The sequence below is a fragment of the Carcharodon carcharias genome, chromosome 1 (assembly GCF_017639515.1).
Source record: "Carcharodon carcharias isolate sCarCar2 chromosome 1, sCarCar2.pri, whole genome shotgun sequence".
NCBI lineage: Eukaryota > Metazoa > Chordata > Chondrichthyes > Lamniformes > Lamnidae > Carcharodon > Carcharodon carcharias.
Window position 1 is genome coordinate 136,069,659 of NC_054467.1, and position 18,571 is coordinate 136,088,229.

Genomic DNA, 18,571 nt, shown 5'->3' on the forward strand with positions numbered 1-18,571 from the left:
TCATTAAGCAATTTAATTATTAACTATGCAATTTCTAAAATGGTATTCTGTTCCAAAAACTGGTATTGAAATGTAGAAATATTTTTGAATATGTTTGAAGATCAGTTTGAAGGTATATCTGAAGAAGTTAGCTGTAAGCAACTCCTTAAACTTATGTTTCTCCTGATGACCGAAAGGAGGTTGTAGATTTAAGTCAGCAAAGCAGTTTCTTACCTTAGGTGTGAAAAGGTTCAGTAGCTTTTTCCTCTCTCTCTCACACATACACAGAGAATTATGTGTCGCAAAACTCAGGTTGGGTATTGCTCCTACTTTCATCAAAAGTTGCTGCTTCAGTCCAAAATGATGTCTGTGGCACATGCACACAATCCTGGTGTTGATCGCACCAGACGCCATTTTATTCAGGTTGTTAGCGCAGATGCTGGGAGCACACACTGGAAGTATGTAGAGAAGGCAGATCGTAGAGTTACTCAACACGTAATGCTGATTTGACTCCAGTGGTGCCATTTTCGATCTGAATGTTCTAGCTAATGCCTTCTCTTAACTTCGCAAAGGGAGGCGATGGCATAATGGCATTGTCACTGGACTGGTAATCCAGAGACCCAGGGTAATGCTTCAGGGATTTGGGTTTGAATCCTGCCATGGCACGTGGCGGAATTTGAATTCAATAAAAAATCTGGAATTAAAAGTCTACTGATAACCATGAAACCATTGCCGATTGTTATAAAAACCCATCTGCTTCACCGATGTCCTTTAGAGAAGGAGATCTGCCGTCCTTACCTGGTCTGGCCTACATGTGACTCCTGACCCACAGCAATGTGATTGACTCTTACATGCCCTCTGAACTAGGGGGCAACTAGGGATGGGTAATAAATGCTGGCCTAGCCGGTGATGCCCACATCCCATGAACAAATGAAAAAAACTAAACATGCAGCAATACAGGCAGAATGAGCAGAGGTGACACAGAGGAGAACAAATCACTCAAAGGTGGAAGAAGAGGAAGCGAGACAAAGCATTCTCAGCAGGAAGCCATATCTACCTGGATTCTTCAAGGAGTAGTCTCCTACCTCAACCTCAGCGAGGAACAGTGTGTGCACAGTCTCCATTTTACTGGGTTGCTCACTGATGTCTGCCACCCATTTGTGGCAAGGATGACAATGTCAGAGGCTGTAAATGTGAGAGCTGCCTTCAATTTCTTCATGTCAGTCTCCTTCCAGGCTAGAGCAGCGACATCTTCAACACCTCAAAGTTCGCCATTCACTGTTAGAGAGGTCACTGACACTCTGTATGCAAAGAGACAGAGAGTCAGCACATGGCATCACTAGGCTAGCGGGATCCTCAGGGTGTCAGGTGCCATTCACTACTCACACGTTGCTTTACAAGCACCACATGTAAATTTAGGGATGTACCGCAACTGCAAGGGGTTCCACTTTGAGGAACTTAGAGTGGAATCTTCCACTTTTGGTGGATGTCTCGCACGCTGCCTGAAAAAGCAGCGAGGCACCTGCGCTGACTCTTAGGAGGAAAGCCCACCTTATCTTCTGCCTTTCAGGCTGTTAAGAGGACAGCAGTGGGTCTTCCTCCTGACTGAAGCCCCTGAGATACGGCAACCAGCCAGCCTAGAGATGCTGGCCAATCAGAGGCTAGTAGCTCCTGCACTCAGCAACGCCACGGAGGAGGCTGTGGCTGCTGCTGAAAAAACACTCCCTGGAGTCCCAGGATCACAGGGCAACTCAGGAGAAAGGTAAGTGCTATTGGGGTGCCTCGCAGGATGGGGCTCGCAGGGGAAAGGGTGCTATGGAGGACAGCAGCAAAAGCAGGGGGTGGCTGTCAGCTGCCTTAAGTACTCATTAGTTGGCCATTTTAGGTTCTCAAGTGGAGGCAGGGTGGGAAGGTCGACCATGGCATTTCCCACACAACTTGCTTCCGGTGGAGGCAGGAGGGCATCAGGTATTGGTCCCGATGCCAACTCACCTAATTTTCAGGCCATCCCACCTCCTTCCTTATCTCCTTGAAGGGGCAGAAGATTCCATCCCTAATGTCTGTTTTAGGTCACCTGTCTTTAATCTCTGCTTTTAATCGCTTCATCGTTGGTGGCTGTTCCTTCAGCTGCCTAGGCCGCTAAACTCTGGAATTTGCTGCTTAAACCCCTCTGCTTCTTTACTTCACTTTTATCCCTTAAGATGCTCCTTAAAGCCTACCTCTTTGACCAAGCATTTGGTCAACAGTCCTCATATTTCCTTGGGTTTGTCAGTGTCAAATTTTGTTTTTAAATGCTTCTTTGGGCATTTTATTATATTACAGACACTATATAAATATATGTTGTTGTTACTGACATAATGACAGCAATGAACAGGACTGGTACTGCCACCAGCCACCCACAAAAGGTCATTTTCTAAACAAATACATTTTCTTAAAAACCTTCCTGTGGAGACAGGAGAAGCAGGAATGCACCTAAAGTCCACAGTTGTCGCAGGCACCATCCTGTGACATTGTCCATTCCAGCCACCCCACTGGACTAACCTTTGGGCCACTGCGAGAACCTGGTCTGGGGGAATTTTGCTTAAAAAAGACTGCTAGGTCTTCAGCTCCAGAAACCTATGTAAAGTGACTTTCAATGGAATGAATGTCTAAGCCAGATCTGCCAGTGTGCACAGAGGCCTTGTTTGATCTTCAAAGCAGATATTGCAACATATTGCCAGTACCGAATTCCTATTATAGATAAATATACAAAGAAAGAAACATTCATTTTTGAATCTTGATAATCATCAATTAGACTGAAAATAGTGCGTTGTATCCAGACATTCAAACAAGCATTTCTTATTAACAGAGTACCTCTTTGGTCAGTGGTTTTACCCTTTGCTCAAAATGACCTCCTCTGCCTGGTACTTAGTCAAGTATTTTTGGACCTAGTCAGACAATCTGGCAGAAGATGTGTGAATTCTACACTGTGCAAACTTTCAAAGTACTCTACCTATTTGTGACTGTAGTCTCTGAATCTGGTCAGTTTTCCAATATTACCTATAATTCTTATGGGCAGAAGGAGGGAGGTTAATTTAAGCAGCCCTGATTTCTTCTTTTACCACCTGTTCATAAACAGAAATGTGTTTTGATTTGCTTCACTCTTTATAAGCAATGACATATTTCACAACCACTCAGTTTTGGTGTGATCCAATTTCCCATTAATAATCCCACATCAGACTCAAGATAGGATGAACTCAGAGGGTTACTTTTTGCACACACACAAACAGGGGAGGAGGGTCACAATGTAGCTCGCTGTGCAGTAATACAGTAAAAAAGGGATAGACAAAAGATTTACAGGGCAAAGAACACAAAGAAAATAATTATTGTTTCACAAGTTCAGAATCCAGAATCAAAGTCCAATGAGGTGTTCCTTCACAGAGGTCAGCAGGTTGAAAACTGATGCTGCATAATTCACTTTACAGTTGACTTCCATAATGAGATAGGCATGCAGGGATGAATCAGTCTTGTAGGTAATGGTATAGAAGTTCAAAAGTTCCAGTTGAAACAGTGTAGTTGAGGCCAGGTATTTAAACCTGGGCAGAGCACCTTCTCTGTGCTGCTGCTAGTTAGATAGTAAAATCACAGACTGAGATTGCAATACAGCAAGGCAATATAGCTGGTTCCACCAGTTAGAGGTCCATGTCACATGTCTCCCATCTCTCCACACCACTTTTGACAAAGGACATGTATTCCTAGCCTGGTCCTGATATTGTTAAATGTCCCATCCATAAGAATTGAAAGGAAATTTGCAAGGCTTTTTCTCCTAGCAGACCAGTTGATTCGGGTTGGCCAGCCTAGGCTCTGAATTGCAGGCAGCCTTTGTACAGTTCTCTTTGAATTTGGTCTCTGCAGCCCACAGGAGAGACGTTAAAGTTTCTTCAAAGATAACGAGGTGAAAGTCCCTGATAACTCCTTTCGCTCAAGGGTCACAGGCTGACATAGTTTCAGCCAATTTAAACTCTTTGCCCAACTTTTTAAATTTTCGAAATAGCCATGAGCTATCTATAAATATTTTATAAAAATATTAAGTGTGAAGTCTTAGTCCCGTTACAGTAATCAGCAGGATTAGTTGATGTTCATTTTCTATTGTTAACCTTACCTTTTTAAAATATCTATTCATTGTCTGATCTTTGAAGTTTCTTTCTGGGCCAAACACATATTCAAACCGGTTTTTTTTATCCATACATAGGAAGCCTTTGTGGATTCATATAACAAACCTTGTTGACTGTGTAGGTATATATTTCACAAGCATTCTGTGCACGTTTTTCCTTTCAATGTTAAAATAATTCTTGGAATCCATAATTTATTCCCATTGCTGACTAGCCCCCTCACAAGTAATTTGGTGATTATCAATATTTGGGCTGACATTAGAGAATGACTATTTTGGTAATTTAATGGAGGACAGTCAGCATTCTACCCAGCACAAAATGTAGTTTCAGGCAAGGTGTGAAGAAAATCTGGAGATAATCAGTTGAGCTCATAATGTGGCTGATGTACACTTGCTAGGAGCACATTCATAGGCAGAGACTCGCTCTCTATGAACAAAAGGAATATGTTCAAGCCTTGCGCACTTTTGAAATAACACAGGAGCTTAGGGAGCCTATAGTTCCCTCTTGCTTTCTCCATGACAACACCTCGGCCAATCAGAGTCGAGTTACCAACTGATCAGCACCCTTTTCTCCTGTAATATAAATTGTTCTGATTGTTTAAAATTTGGCATTCTTGTGTTTGTCCTGATGAATAAAAAATGAAAAGCTTCAGCAACATATGTCTCTTTTCACCTTAGCATGGCCTCAAGAAGTCCATAGAAATAACATCCATAGAAATAACATCCATAGATATTCCTATGTCCATTACTTTAGTCACCTCTTCAAAAAATTTGATCAGGTTCATCAGACATGGCCTAGCCTTTTCAAATCCATGATCTCTCTGATCAGCTGAAAATTTTCAAGGAGTTCAGTCACCCTGTCCCAAATTATAGACTCTAGTAATTTCCTGCCAACAGATGTTAGGCTAACTGGTCGATAATTCCCCGGTTTCAGCTTTCACCATTCTTAAATAGCGGAGTGACATGCACAGTTTTCCAATCTAGAGGAACAGTTCGTGAACCATGCAAATAGGGGAAGAAGAGACCTAAGAGTGACAGTAATGGCATAGCATTGAGTGTTTGTTGAGGATGACTATGAGGGAAAGGCATGATATTTCATAAGAATCAGGGTGAATCTCATTGATGGATGGATACGTGTAAGGATGTAAGGAAGTACATGGACAAGAGGGACGGGTATACCTGCAAGATAAGCTGGAGTGAGGAGTGATATGCAGGAGGAGGCAGGAGACATTGGTGAAGTGGGGCACAGACCCTGACTATCTACCTTCTATGCCAGCACTTATTTCTTTCTCCTCTCCAATACCAATTGCTTCAACATGCACATTTGGTGCATTCTTTGAATACTGGAGTTGAGCTCTGGGTCATCATCATGTCTGCTGACATTAATCGAGTGGAAAACCTGAAAATCAGAAGTTAATGAAGTGGCTGTGTTAGAAGACCTTCGCATTTTTCTGAGTTTCCAATGCACTATCAGGTCACCCCAGCCTTCCACACACTTGTCCTCCAAGCTATTTTTGCCATTTTGGTTTGCCAAATCTATATGAATTTAAAGTCCCCCATGATCATTGCATTTCCCTTGTTGCATACACCTCTAATTTCATGATTTATACACTGCCCAACTCGAATACTACCATTCAGAAGCCTGAAACTAATCCTACCATTCTCTTCTGCTCTGTTGTTTCTTAGCTCCACCCATAATGATTCTACATCATGAAAATCTGGCTATGATCCTTTCTCACTGCTGTCTTTATCTCTTTACATGTTAATGCATTTATTCTATTGCTGCTGTTAAAAGTCAAGAAACATGTTAAGTTTTTGAATGATAATATTGTGCATACTAATTCCCAGACTAGTTTTTAAGTATTTGGAAAAAATATTTACCACTCTTTCCAGGAAAAGTAAGCAAAACATTGCCTTGCTGATTTTATCAAGGATGATGCATTCACACCTGGATATCGAAAACAAAAAGCTTAAGGCCATTGCACCTTGATTTATTTTTACATTTGCTACTCATACTGACATTTGCTTCCAGTCCCCCCCAAACCAGCAGCTCGGTGACAGTCATACAGGGATACAGAAACAGCCAACTGAATTCTGACCCAGGAATAGAGGAAACCTCAATTAGTGGCATTGTACAATATCTGAGACTGTAAATGTCATCAGAGGTTGTTGGAAAAAAAAATCGTACTCACAGCATGTTCATTTCGTTGCATTAAAATTGTCAAGATTGAATTGACATTTTGTCAATTAGTCTGTCATTCTGTTCATGATCTGCTCATGCACAGCACGGTTAACTCTCGACCAGAGTATATCAATCTCATTTCTCACATTTACACACTCAATTATTTTCCTCTTTGCTTAATTAGCCCTGGCTTCACATCAGTGGAGAAAGCCTGACGTATTGTGATGTCATTTTATGTTAGCAGAGGTTCTTCCACTTCAGCCATATACATAGCCGATAGCTCCAAATCTTTCTTCCATCTCCTAAGGATGTCTATGGCAAGAGTCTTTTAATTATGTTGGTAAAGCTCATCCTTGACAAATATATTGACTTACTGTGACCCTTTATTCAAAAGATACTGATATTGGTTCTCTTTTCTTAAAGCAATCGAGGATGAGTTTGAGTTTGCCCTCGGAAACCAAACACCGGCATTTCTGAGAAAGTGCGTGTGTTACATCAGGAAAATTGCTCACATTGACCGCCATGTGAAGAACCCAGATATGGGCCGATACACAGATGTCATAGAGGTCAATGGAAAGCTTATACGAGACCCAGTTGCAAATGAAAAGCTTGAGAAGCTCAGGGACGAGTTTATTCCTACAATTGTTGCCTCATCCAACTTAAGAGTATACACGTCCATTACCCACTGTAATATGAAACTTGGATATTCAGAGGATGTGGAGAACCACTATGTTGAAGGTCTTTGTAAACAATTCTATGATGATATGATTGATATTATCCAGTCTACAGTTCAACAAAACTTTGAGATTGAAACAGATGCACTTTACGATGAGGTTCTGCAGCACTTGTCCCTTTGTAAAATATACTCCTCTCTCTACCAGTACCAATGTGAGGCTCTGAACCTCATACATAAATACATACTGCCTTGTAAAGCAGGACACATGAGTCCACTTGTTGTCTATGGTGGACCATGCACAGGCAAAACACTTCTACTGGCAAAAGTGGCAGAACAGGTAAAAACAGTTTATCAATGTGTTTTAATATCTGATGATTTTATTGGATCAATCAAAGTCCATTTACATTATCAATATAAATTCATGTTGGTTTGCATGAAAATAAAAAGAGAAATGGTAGGAAAGTTAGCATAAAAAAATCCACCTTCAAATATTATCTTAAAATCAGTTTCATGTCAGACTAATGTCTGGTTTAAATCTCTATCACTCATCTGTGCTTTCTTCAATTTACCTTCCCTTTGTTAGGTCAGGATACAGTAATTTTAACAAAGATTACACTGGGATATTTTTTCTAGGTTTTAGTTTAGTATGAATAGATTTAAATTGCAACATTATTTCCTTTTAATAATGCATAATTCTTAAGGTTTTAATTAAGTTTGTATCAGATTAAGTAAAAAGACGTTTCAGGTCATTGACCTTTCATCAGAACTGGAAAAAGTGAAAGATGTAACAGGTTTTAAACAAGTACAGAGGCAGGGAAAGGGATGGCCTCCTGGCAGTGCCCCATTGAAGCTCAATGTAAGCTTCAGGAACAGCAGCTCATCTGTCGATTAGACACTTTCCAACCTTGTGGATTAAGATTGACTTCAATTTCAAGTCATAACTTCTGTTCTCTTTTTTGTTTATTGTTTTCAGATGGATGGTAGCTATTGGTGATGATTCTGATTGCTCTATTTATACTTACTCTAGACCCATCTGTTGTTTCCTTACTTGCCCCTTTTAACATCTCCTCTTGCCTTACACCATTATCCCTTTTGTCATGTAATCTTTCTTGCTGTCCATCCTGTACAGACCTTTCTTCTTCTTTCCAAACACCCTTCCCTTTCCCTGCCTTTGTACTTGGTCAAATCCTGTTACACCTCCAACTTCATCCAATTTTGATGAATGGTCATTGATCTAATATGTTAACTTTGTTTCTCTCTCCACCAATGCTGTTAGACCTGCTGGATTTTTCCAGCATTTTCCAATTTAGTAACCATAGATACCAATTGTTTTGCCCACAGCGTTTACTGTTTTACTGTCAACAATCATGAGGCATTCTTAAGATTTTTTTATAAATATCAGGGAGATTGATGAGCACAGTTGCATTTAGTCCAATCCTTAACCTGTCTTACAGGTGTATTGAGGGTAAGCTACATATTATATAATATTAAACACACAGTAGCTGGAGACAGCTATAACAATTAAAACTGTCACAAACATTAGAGCTTGGTGATTGGTGGGATATACCGAAGGCCAGTAGGTTTTCTAATAATATTATGCACGTTCCAGGGATGGGCTTTTGGCAATGATGGTCATCTGTGTGTTGTAAATTTTTGGTTACAAAAATTACAGAATTTGGGCAACTACATTATGAGGTAGGTTTCACAAGCAGCTAAGTTATTTCTTTGCCCCTGTACTGCAAATCCATATTTAAAAGCAGACATCTACAGTCGGTATCCCAATTATTAATATTTAAAAATGGAAGGAATACAATTGACATCACTTTGTGGATTGTGTTGACGTTTCGAGTCCTCATGACCCTTCGACAGAACTTGAGTTCGAGTCCAAGAAAGAGTTGAAATATAAGCTGGTTTAAGGTGTGTGGGTGGGGGGCGGAGAGAGAGAGAGAGAGAGAGGTGGAGTGGGGGTGTGGTTGTAGGGACAAACAAGCAGTGATAGAAGCAGATCATCAAAAGATGTCAACAACAATAATACAAAAGAACACATAGGTGTTAAAGTTAAAGTTGGTGATATTATCTAAATGAATGTGCTAATTAAGAATGGATGGTAGGGCACTCAAAGTATAGCTCTAGTGGGGGTGGGGAGAGCATAAAAGATGTAAAAAAAATAAATAAATAAATAAGTTATTTTTTTTCTCTTTTTATAATGGAAATAGGTGGGAAAAGGAAAATCTATATAATTTATTGGAAAAAAAAGAAAAGGAAGGGGGAAACAGAAAGGGGGTGGGGATGGGGGAGGGAGCTCACAACCTAAAGTTGTTGAATTCAATATTCAGTCCGGATGGCTGTAAAGTGCCTAGTCGGAAGATGAGGTGTTGTTCCTCCAGTTTGCGTTGGGCTTCACTGGAACAATGCAGCAAGCCAAGGACAGACATGTGAGCAAGAGAGCAGGGTGGAGTGTTAAAATGGCAAGCGACAGGGAGGTTTGGGTCATTCTTGCGGACAGACCGCAGGTGTTCTGCAAAGCGGTCGCCCAGTTTACGTTTGGTCTCTCCAATGTAGAGGAGACCACATTGGGAGCAACGAATGCAGTAGACTAAGTTGGGGGAAATGCAAGTGAAATGCTGCTTCACTTGGGTCCTTGGACGGTGAGGAGAGAGGAAGTGAAGGGGCAGGTATTGCGTCTTTTGCGTGGGCATGGGGTGGTGCCATAGGAGGGGGTTGAGGAGTAGGGGGTGATGGAGGAGTGGACCAGGGTATCCCGGAGGGAGCGATCCCTATGGAATGCCGATAGGGGGGGTGAAGGGAAGATGTGTTTGGTGGCGGCATCATGCTGGAGTTGGCGGAAATGGCGGAGGATGATCCTTTGAATGCAGAGGCTGGTGGGGTGATAAGTAAGGACAAGGGGGACCCTATCATGTTTGTGGGAGGGAGGAGAAGGCGTGAGGGCGGATGCGCGGGAGATGGGCCGGACACGGTTGAGGGCCCTGTCAACGACCGTGGGTGGAAAACCTCGGTTAAGGAAGAAGGAGGACATGTCAGAGGAACTGTTTTTGAAGGTAGCATCATCGGAACAGATGCGACGGAGGCGAAGGAACTGAGAGAATGGGATGGAGTCCTTACAGGAAGCGGGGTGTGAGGAGCTGTAGTCGAGATAGCTGTGGGAGTCGGTGGGTTTGTAATGGGCCCAGATATGCCTGTCTCTTTATGGGGTATGTGGAACATTCCTTGTTCCAGTCCTACTCCGGACCCCTTCCACAACTCTTTCTCCGGTACATCGATGATTACTTTGGTGCCGCTTCATGTTCTCGTCGGGACTTGGAAAAATTTATTAATTTTGCTTCCAATCTCCACCCCTCCATCATTTTCACGTGGTCCATCTCTGACACTTCCCTTCCCTTCCTTGACCTCTCTGTCTCAATCTCTGGTGATAGACTGTCCACCAATATCCATTACAAACCCACCAACTCCCACAGCTATCTCGACTACAGCTCCTCACACCCCGCTTCCTGTAAGGACTCCATCCCATTCTCTCAGTTCCTTCGCCTCCGTCGCATCTGTTCTGATGATGCTACCTTCAAAAACAGTTCCTCTGACATGTCCTCCTTCTTCCTTAACTGAGGTTTTCCACCCACGGTCGTTGACAGGGCCCTAAACCGTGTCCGACCCATCTCCCGCGCATCCGCCCTCATGCCTTCTCCTCCCTCCCACAAACATGATAGGGTCCCCCTTGTCCTCACTTATCACCCCACCAGCTCCCGCATTCAAAGGATCATCCTCCGCCATTTCCGCCAACTCCAGCATGATGCCACCACCAGACAGATCTTCCCTTCACCCCCCCTATCGGCATTCCGTAGGGATCGCTCCCTCCGGGACACCCTGGTCCACTCCTCCATCACCCCCTACTCCTCAACCCCCTCCTATGGCACCACCCCATGCCCACGCAAAAGATGCAATACCTGCCCCTTCACTTCCTCTCTCCTCACCGTCCAAGGACCCAAACACTCCTTTCAAGTGAAGCAGCATTTCACTTGCATTTCCCCCAACTTAGTCTACTGCATTCGTTGCTCCCAATGTGGTCTCCTCTACATTGGAGAGACCAAACGTAAACTGGGCGACCGCTTTGCAGAACACCTGCGGTCTGTCCGCAAGAATGACCCAAACCTCCCTGTCGCTTGCCATTTTAACACTCCACCCTGCTCTCTTGCTCACATGTCTGTCCTTGGCTTGCTGCATTGTTCCAGTGAAGCCCAACGCAAACTGGAGGAACAACACCTCATCTTCCGACTAGGCACTTTACAGCCATCCGGACTGAATATTGAATTCAACAACTTTAGGTCATGAGCTCCCTCCCCCATCCCCACCCCCTTTCTGTTTCCCCCTTCCTTTTCTTTTTTTTCCAATAAATTATATAGATTTTCCTTTTCCCACCTATTTCCATTATAAAAAGAGAAAAAAAATAATAATTTATTTATTTATTTTACATCTTTTATGCTCTCCCCACCCCCACTAGAGCTATACCTTGAGTGCCCTACCATCCATTCTTAATTAGCACATTCATTTAGATAATATCACCAACTTTAACTTTAACACCTATGTGTTCTTTTGTTTTATTGTTGTTGACATCTTTTGATGATCTGCTTCTATCACTGCTTGTTTGTCCCTACAACCACACCCCCACTCCACCTCTCTCTCTCTCTCTCTCTGCCCCCCACACACACACCTTAAACCAGCTTATATTTCAACTCTTTCTTGGACTCGAACTCAAGTTCTGTCGAAGGGTCATGAGGACTCGAAACGTCAACTCTTTTCTTCTCCGCCGATGCTGCCAGACCTGCTGAGTTTTTCCAGGTAATTCTGTTTTTGTTTTTGTTTTGGATTTCCAGCATCCGCAGTTTTTTTGTTTTTAACTTTGTGGATTGTGTTGCTTTCTAAACATGGAAAGTTTCTAAGGATATTGGATAGAATCACCAATTTTTCAAACAAACAATCTTGCTAGATACCTATCAACCTTCTAGGTACACCAATTGATAAAACAATTAATCCAATGTTTCAGGATTCAATCAACCTTTTCTTTCACTTTTTTTCTTTTTTTCTCAAGACTTTTAGAAGTAGGAACATTGGAATATAGGAGTAGGCCAATTAGTCCCTTGAACCTGTTCCGCCAAAATGAGATCATATCTGATCTGCAACTGAACTCCATATACCCACCTTTGCTGCATATTCCTTAATATTCTTGTTTAATAAAAATCCATCAATTTACTTTAAAATTAACAATTGATCTAACATCAATTTACATTTGCAGAAGTGAGTTCCAAACTTCTACCATCCTTTGTGTATACAAGTATTTCCTAACTTCTCTCCCAAAACTTCTGGCTCGAGTCTTTAGTCTGTGCCACCTAGTCCATGACTCCCTAACCAATGGAAATTATTTCTCTCTATGTAAACCTATCTGCGGGAGGTCTTGTGGAGCAGTGGATAGTGTCTCTGCCTCTGAGCCAAAAGCTTTAGGTTTGAGTCCCACTCCAGGATTGGATGGCCACAGAAGGTGTGTTTATAACGAGGCCAAACAGGTTGATTATCAACGATAAGAGTGGGAGAGTCTCCTGGTCAGTCATATTTGATGTGGAGTGGTGTCCCTCAAGCTATATCCGCTGGTGAGAGGCTAGCGACCTGTTCCATGAAAAACTAGCCACAGAAACAGACATAAGCATGTGCTTCATCTGCCTCATGAGTCTCTAGTCATGGGAAGAGAATCAAGAAGAAGAACTTATCTATTTCCCATAATATATTGTAAACTTGAGTCAAACCATCATTTAACCTTCAAAAATTGCAGGGAATTCAACACAGTTTGTGTAATCTCCTCTCATAACTTAACCGTAGTAAATCTATGCTGTACGCCCTCCAAAGCCACTATATCCTTCTGAGGGTGTGGTGCCTAGAACTGTCCACAGTGCTCCAGGTGTGTTTTGACCAGGGATTTGGATACCTGGAGTATGATTTCTACTGCCTTTTATTCCAGTCCTCTGGAAGAAAGGCCAGAATTAAAGTAGTCTTTTTGATTATTTACTGTAACTTTTTATGGCCTTTTAGTGCTCTGTGTACCTGAACCACCAGGTCTTTTTCCACTGTTTCTAGATTTTCACCATTTAGAAAGTACCCTGTTGCATTCTTTTTAGCTCCATTGAAACCCATTTTAGGTTCAAAGTAGATGACCTCACATTTTTCTATGTTGAAATCCATTTGGCATAGTTTTGGCCAGTCAATTAATCTATTAAATCTCTTTGTAATTTTATGCTTCCATCTAGGATATAAGATCAGTGGTAGGTCAGATAACCCCTTGAACCTGTTTGTCATGCCGTTCACTAGGTTCATGACTGATCTACACCACATACTGCCACCTTTCTTTGTGTCACCGGCAAACTTGGATATATGGCTTTCTACTCCATCATCTAAGTCATTAATAAGTACAGTGAATAACTGAAGCCCCAGCATAAATTCTTTCAGGATACCACTCCTGCCAATTAGAGTACCTGTCCATTATCCTTACTACCTATAATCTGCTGCTTAACTAATGTTCCATGCAGATCAATAATTTCCCTTTAATTCCATGAGCTTTAACTTTAGCTAACAGTCTCTTATGAGGGACTTTATCAATTGCCTTTCAGAAGTCCATTTAAATAACATCCATGGAAATTCCCTGTCCACTACTTTCGTCACTTCTTCAGAAAATTCAATCAGGTTCCTTAGGTATGGCCTATCTTTTGAAGTCCTTGCTGGCTGTCTCTGACAGCTGTAAATTTTGAAAGTGTACAGTCACCCTCTTCTTACTTATAGACTTGAATAACTTCCCAACAAAATTTTTAGGCTGACTAGTCTATAATTCCCTGGTTTCCCTCTCTCTGCAGTACACCGAAGAATTTAAATCTCTTAGCTTTATGTGTTTTTACAAAACATTAAAATTAATACATGGTACAAAATTTAAAATTATGTTTCTAAGAATTACTCTAAGGTTGAATGTGGTACATCCCAGGGAAATTGTATTTGAAGAAAAGGAGGACAAGAGGCAGTAACCCCCTGTTTTGTCTCTATGCACTAATCAGAATGGAATCTTCTCTAATCTAAAGAATTGATGACAACTGCTATTCTGTTTGTGACTAAAGCTAATGGCGCTTCTGTCTACACCCAGCAATTCAGTGAAATTTAATGTATGTCTTCCAGTAGCATCTTATTTTAAATAATGACAATGATCATTAAATCATTTTATGTGTCACCAAACGTCAGTTCAAATCTTGTAATATTACTTTACATTTCAGGCCTATTCATGGCTACAAAAGGAACTGGGCCCCAATTCTGAACCAGTTGTAACTGTGAGATTTTTGGGAACAACAGAGTTAAGTACAGAGCTCAAAACACTGCTGCAAAGCCTCTGTGAGCAATTAGCCATTAACTATCGATGCCTCATACACAATTATCCTCAAAAAATACATGACCTGAGGGAATTATTCATCAACCTTCTGAATGAGTCTTCATTTCATCGACCACTGGTATTAATTTTTGATGCTCTGGAGCAGCTCTCAGACAGTGAGGAGGCACGCAAATTGTGGTGGCTCCCCATTCAGCTTCCTCGCTCAGTACGTGTAATATTGTCAACTCTACCAAACAAGCATGGCATTCTGCAAAAGCTGAGGTGCTTGATACAAAATGATGATAACTACATTGAGCTGCCGCAACGTGACAGGAAGATGTGCAGCCAAATACTTAAACATCAGCTTCTACAAGTGAAAAGAAAGGTCACTTCAGGCCAACAGATCTATGTCAATGAAGCACTCTCAAAATGTACTCTTCCTATGTTTGTTAACCTGATTTACCATGAAGTCAAGCAGTGGAGATCACACAAGGATGTCGATGACACTTCACTTTGTGTGACAGTACATGAAAGTATTGAGCACCTTTTCTGGTCCCTTGAAAGTAAATGTGGTTCTAGGCTGGTCTCAAGAGCTCTTGGCTTCATCACAATGGCCAAAACTGGACTGAGTGAAATGGAATTGGAAGACGTCCTTTCACTTGACAATTATGTTCTTAATGAAATCACAGCAAACTCTGAGCTTCAAAATCCACTGCGGATACCATATTATTTCATCGCAGGACTGAAGGAAGAACTACGTGGTTACTTAGTGGAGAGGCAGGTGAGAAGCGTCACACTCCTGGTATGGGCAAATCGCCATCTTCATCTGATCGCTCAGAAACTGTACCTACAGAATGAGGAAGAAATGCATGAAATGCACAGCATCCTGGCGGATTACTTTTTAGGAGTGTGGTCTGGTGGGAGACCGAGGTTGTTTCATCCTGAGCAAAGCCATAACCAACCTCTAGGCATTAACAATAAAAGCATTAATGATGAAAAACAGACTGGTGAAAAAACTTTGGACAGGCAAGCCCCTGAGCAGCCATGGGTTTTCCAATGCAACTCATTGGAGCCGGACATCTTTTTTGTAAATCATAGGAAAAGTACTGAGCTCCTGCATCATCTGACTAGAAGTGGGAGGACAGATGATCTGATGTACAGTGTCATAATGAATTTCAGTTGGCTGTATACCATGATCAAAATCGGTCACTTCGACAAAGTCCTTTCTGACATCGATCTCGCTTACAATTATTCACAGGAGAAAGAACTTAAATTTCTGGCAAGGACACTGCGAGGCATCAAGTTGAAAGTTTCAAAGAACCCAAGTTCATTGTCTGCTGAGCTACAACAAAGGCTTCTACCTGTTGTTAGCTCTTTACCAAAGCTGAGGCACCTTCTATTAGAGTGCGACAAAGACGGCCCAAAGTATTGTTCAATAGTGCCATTGCATTCCTCTTTGGATGTGACGTACAGTCCTGAAAGACTCCCACTAACTGCCAGCTACATCCACGTGATCGAGGTGCTGCCTACATCGAGCCCCAATGTGATCATTGCTGCATTGGAAAATGGTTCCATTACTACCTGGGATGTGGAGTCACGGCAAATTCTGCGCCAAATTACAACTGCAAACTCAGCTGTACTAGGGATGAAACTTACTCACGATGAAAAGTACCTGGTTGTGTCAACAACAAAAAATACATTGTTGATATACGACAATCATAACTCATGTCTATTATCAGAGGTGGAAGTCAAGGGCTCCAAGCACTGTATTGCCGGTGGAGGCAACTGTTTTATTTATGGCTTCACATTATCGATTAACCACGCCCTTGCATGGTTGCAGGGGAGTAAAGATGTGCATGTGATCGATTTAATTTATGGCTGGCCGCTCTACCAGTTCCATTGCTGGTATGAAGTTACTTGTGTCCAATGTTCGCCAGATGGAGTGTATGCATTCTGTGGACAATACCTGAACACAACCACCATTTTTCTCCTGGGAAGTGGTGAAAAGCTCTCCACAGTGACATCAGAGTTTTCTGGCGGGTATGTGAAATCTCTTCTCATCCTGGCTGCAGCACAAGAAATGGTGATGATTGATAACGAAGGCAGTCTGTCTGTCTGGAATATAGATGAAATTACTAACCCTCAGCTTATTGAGGACTTTGACTGCAGGGGAAAGGATAATGAAGTGGTGAGTTTAGAGCTGTCAGAAGACCAAAGTGCAATCCTTATATGTAAGACTTTCAGCATTGAAGTGTTGGACACCAGCATCTGGAAAGTGGCTGAAAAGTTCAAAGCAAAACGTGATGAACGCTTCATATCGGCAGTCCTCTCCAAAAATGGTGACTCAATTATTGCTTCAATGGAGCATTTGTCATCAATATTTGTGTGGCGGAGAGACACTGGACAGTGCATGGCAAGTTTGCAGGAAGTCTCTGGAGCCATTGTGAAGTTGATCAAATCAAATCAACACAATTTGTTACTATCTTTGACAACCAATGGTATTCTTTCTGTCTGGGATATAGACATAATAACCGCGATCTCAAACATTGACAAAACAGGAAAAGCAATTCAAAGTCTTCTCCTGCCAGGCAGAGGTGAACTGATCTATACACTAGATGGCTCAGAATCGGTTCATAAATGGAGCTTCAGCACAGGATATATTGAAGCTATATTTAAACATGACGGCATTGTGGAAAACTGTGTTCTCACATATTCAGGAGAGCTAATGGTCACTTCCGACGACAAGGGAATCCAATACATCTGGAACACCATTACCGGGGACAACATTTTTCGCATCAATGGGCAGCGGATCTCCCAGCTACTGATTACACACAACGATCAGTTTGTAGTCTCACTCTGTAACCAAGGTGTCTCTAGGGTGTGGCGACTGTCCACTGGTCACAAAGTCTGCAATATTCTGGTTCCCATGCAGAATGCATTTATCACATATCCTAACACATTCGTAATTGGTGTTTCAAAAAACAAGCTGCTGGCTGTTAGCTTGTGGACAGGAAGCGTAACAAAGAAGTTCTGCTGTGATGATGGCACAGTCATTGTAAATTTCAAGCTTATCCCCGATTCTCCAGATTATGTGGTTTTCATTACTTCTACTGAAACGCTGTTTGTTTGGAGTGTGACAGAGGAAGCAGTATGCAGACGTGTGCAGCTCCCAAATAATTTCCTGAAAAACCTGGAGGATTTTCAGATATCTCCCAATGGGAAACTCGGAATTTTATCCAGAGGCGACGACAACATTAACATTATGGATCTGCACAATGGAAAGCTGCGCCTCGTTCCTGCCACTGGAATCATCTGGCGTCAGAAATTATCACGCGATGGTCGTTATCTAGTGTACATTTGCTTTAGAAATAGCAGTGAAGAAAATGATAATGGGGCTGTGTCCAGTTTAATCGTGGTCAGGTTGGCTGATGGCAAAAACATTGGAGCATGTTCACTTTACAAGACTCCAGCTTTTCTTTGTCTGTCACCACGGCACCTGAACATTATTGTAGGTTTTGATGATGGCAGCATCGGGACCTACACCGTTGTAGACCGAGTCGACGCCGCCTTAAAAATTAAAATCGCCACTTCAAACAGTCGTCAGATTTTTAGCAACGCATCTCAGCAAATCAGGCCTAAGCGTGCTAATTTTATGTGCAAGTACACAGCAGATTGCATATGGAGAGAATCTTCTGAGGTCTTTGCCAGAGATAGTCCAATTACAGTCTCTGATTCAAGTGACACACAGGAGACAGCGCCTACCAAAAAGCAACCTTACTGCTCTGATAAAGCAGTTTCAACATTACAAATAGACTATAAATGTCAAAATTTCACAACAGAAAGCTAAGCCATGTTTTTGTGTGTGCAAAAAGAATCACGTATACAGAAAAATATTTTAATATGTGGAGTGCCATTTTGAAAGTCACTCAAAAGATATTTCTTTTATGCTTCTGAAGTATTATACAGTTTTGTCACTTTAAAAAAGATCTTCACTATTTCAAGGGGACTAATATCTCAGGGGTAAAGTAATATATTCTATTCCACACATTTATTTTCATTTAGTTAATGTGACTATTCCCAGTTTTGTTTAATTCCTCTAGCTGGAGCTCAGTATGCTCACTTATTTGCATTAACTAACTTATTATTATGTTTCACCTCGAAAGGAATTTTGAGTAA

The 18,571-nt window shown here is 41.8% G+C and overlaps 1 protein-coding gene across 1 annotated transcript in view; it reads left to right on the forward strand.

Annotated features, from left to right (window-relative positions):
- The window catches only part of LOC121275349 (NACHT and WD repeat domain-containing protein 2), a 154,321-nt gene extending 136,079 nt beyond the window's left edge, over window positions 1-18,242 (forward strand). The window contains exons 6-7 of the mRNA XM_041182858.1: window positions 6,735-7,324; window positions 14,304-18,242. Coding sequence (XP_041038792.1) covers window positions 6,735-7,324; window positions 14,304-18,242 — 4,529 coding nt within the window. The remainder of the gene's footprint in view (window positions 1-6,734; window positions 7,325-14,303) is intronic.
- Window positions 18,243-18,571: the final 329 nt, after the last annotated feature.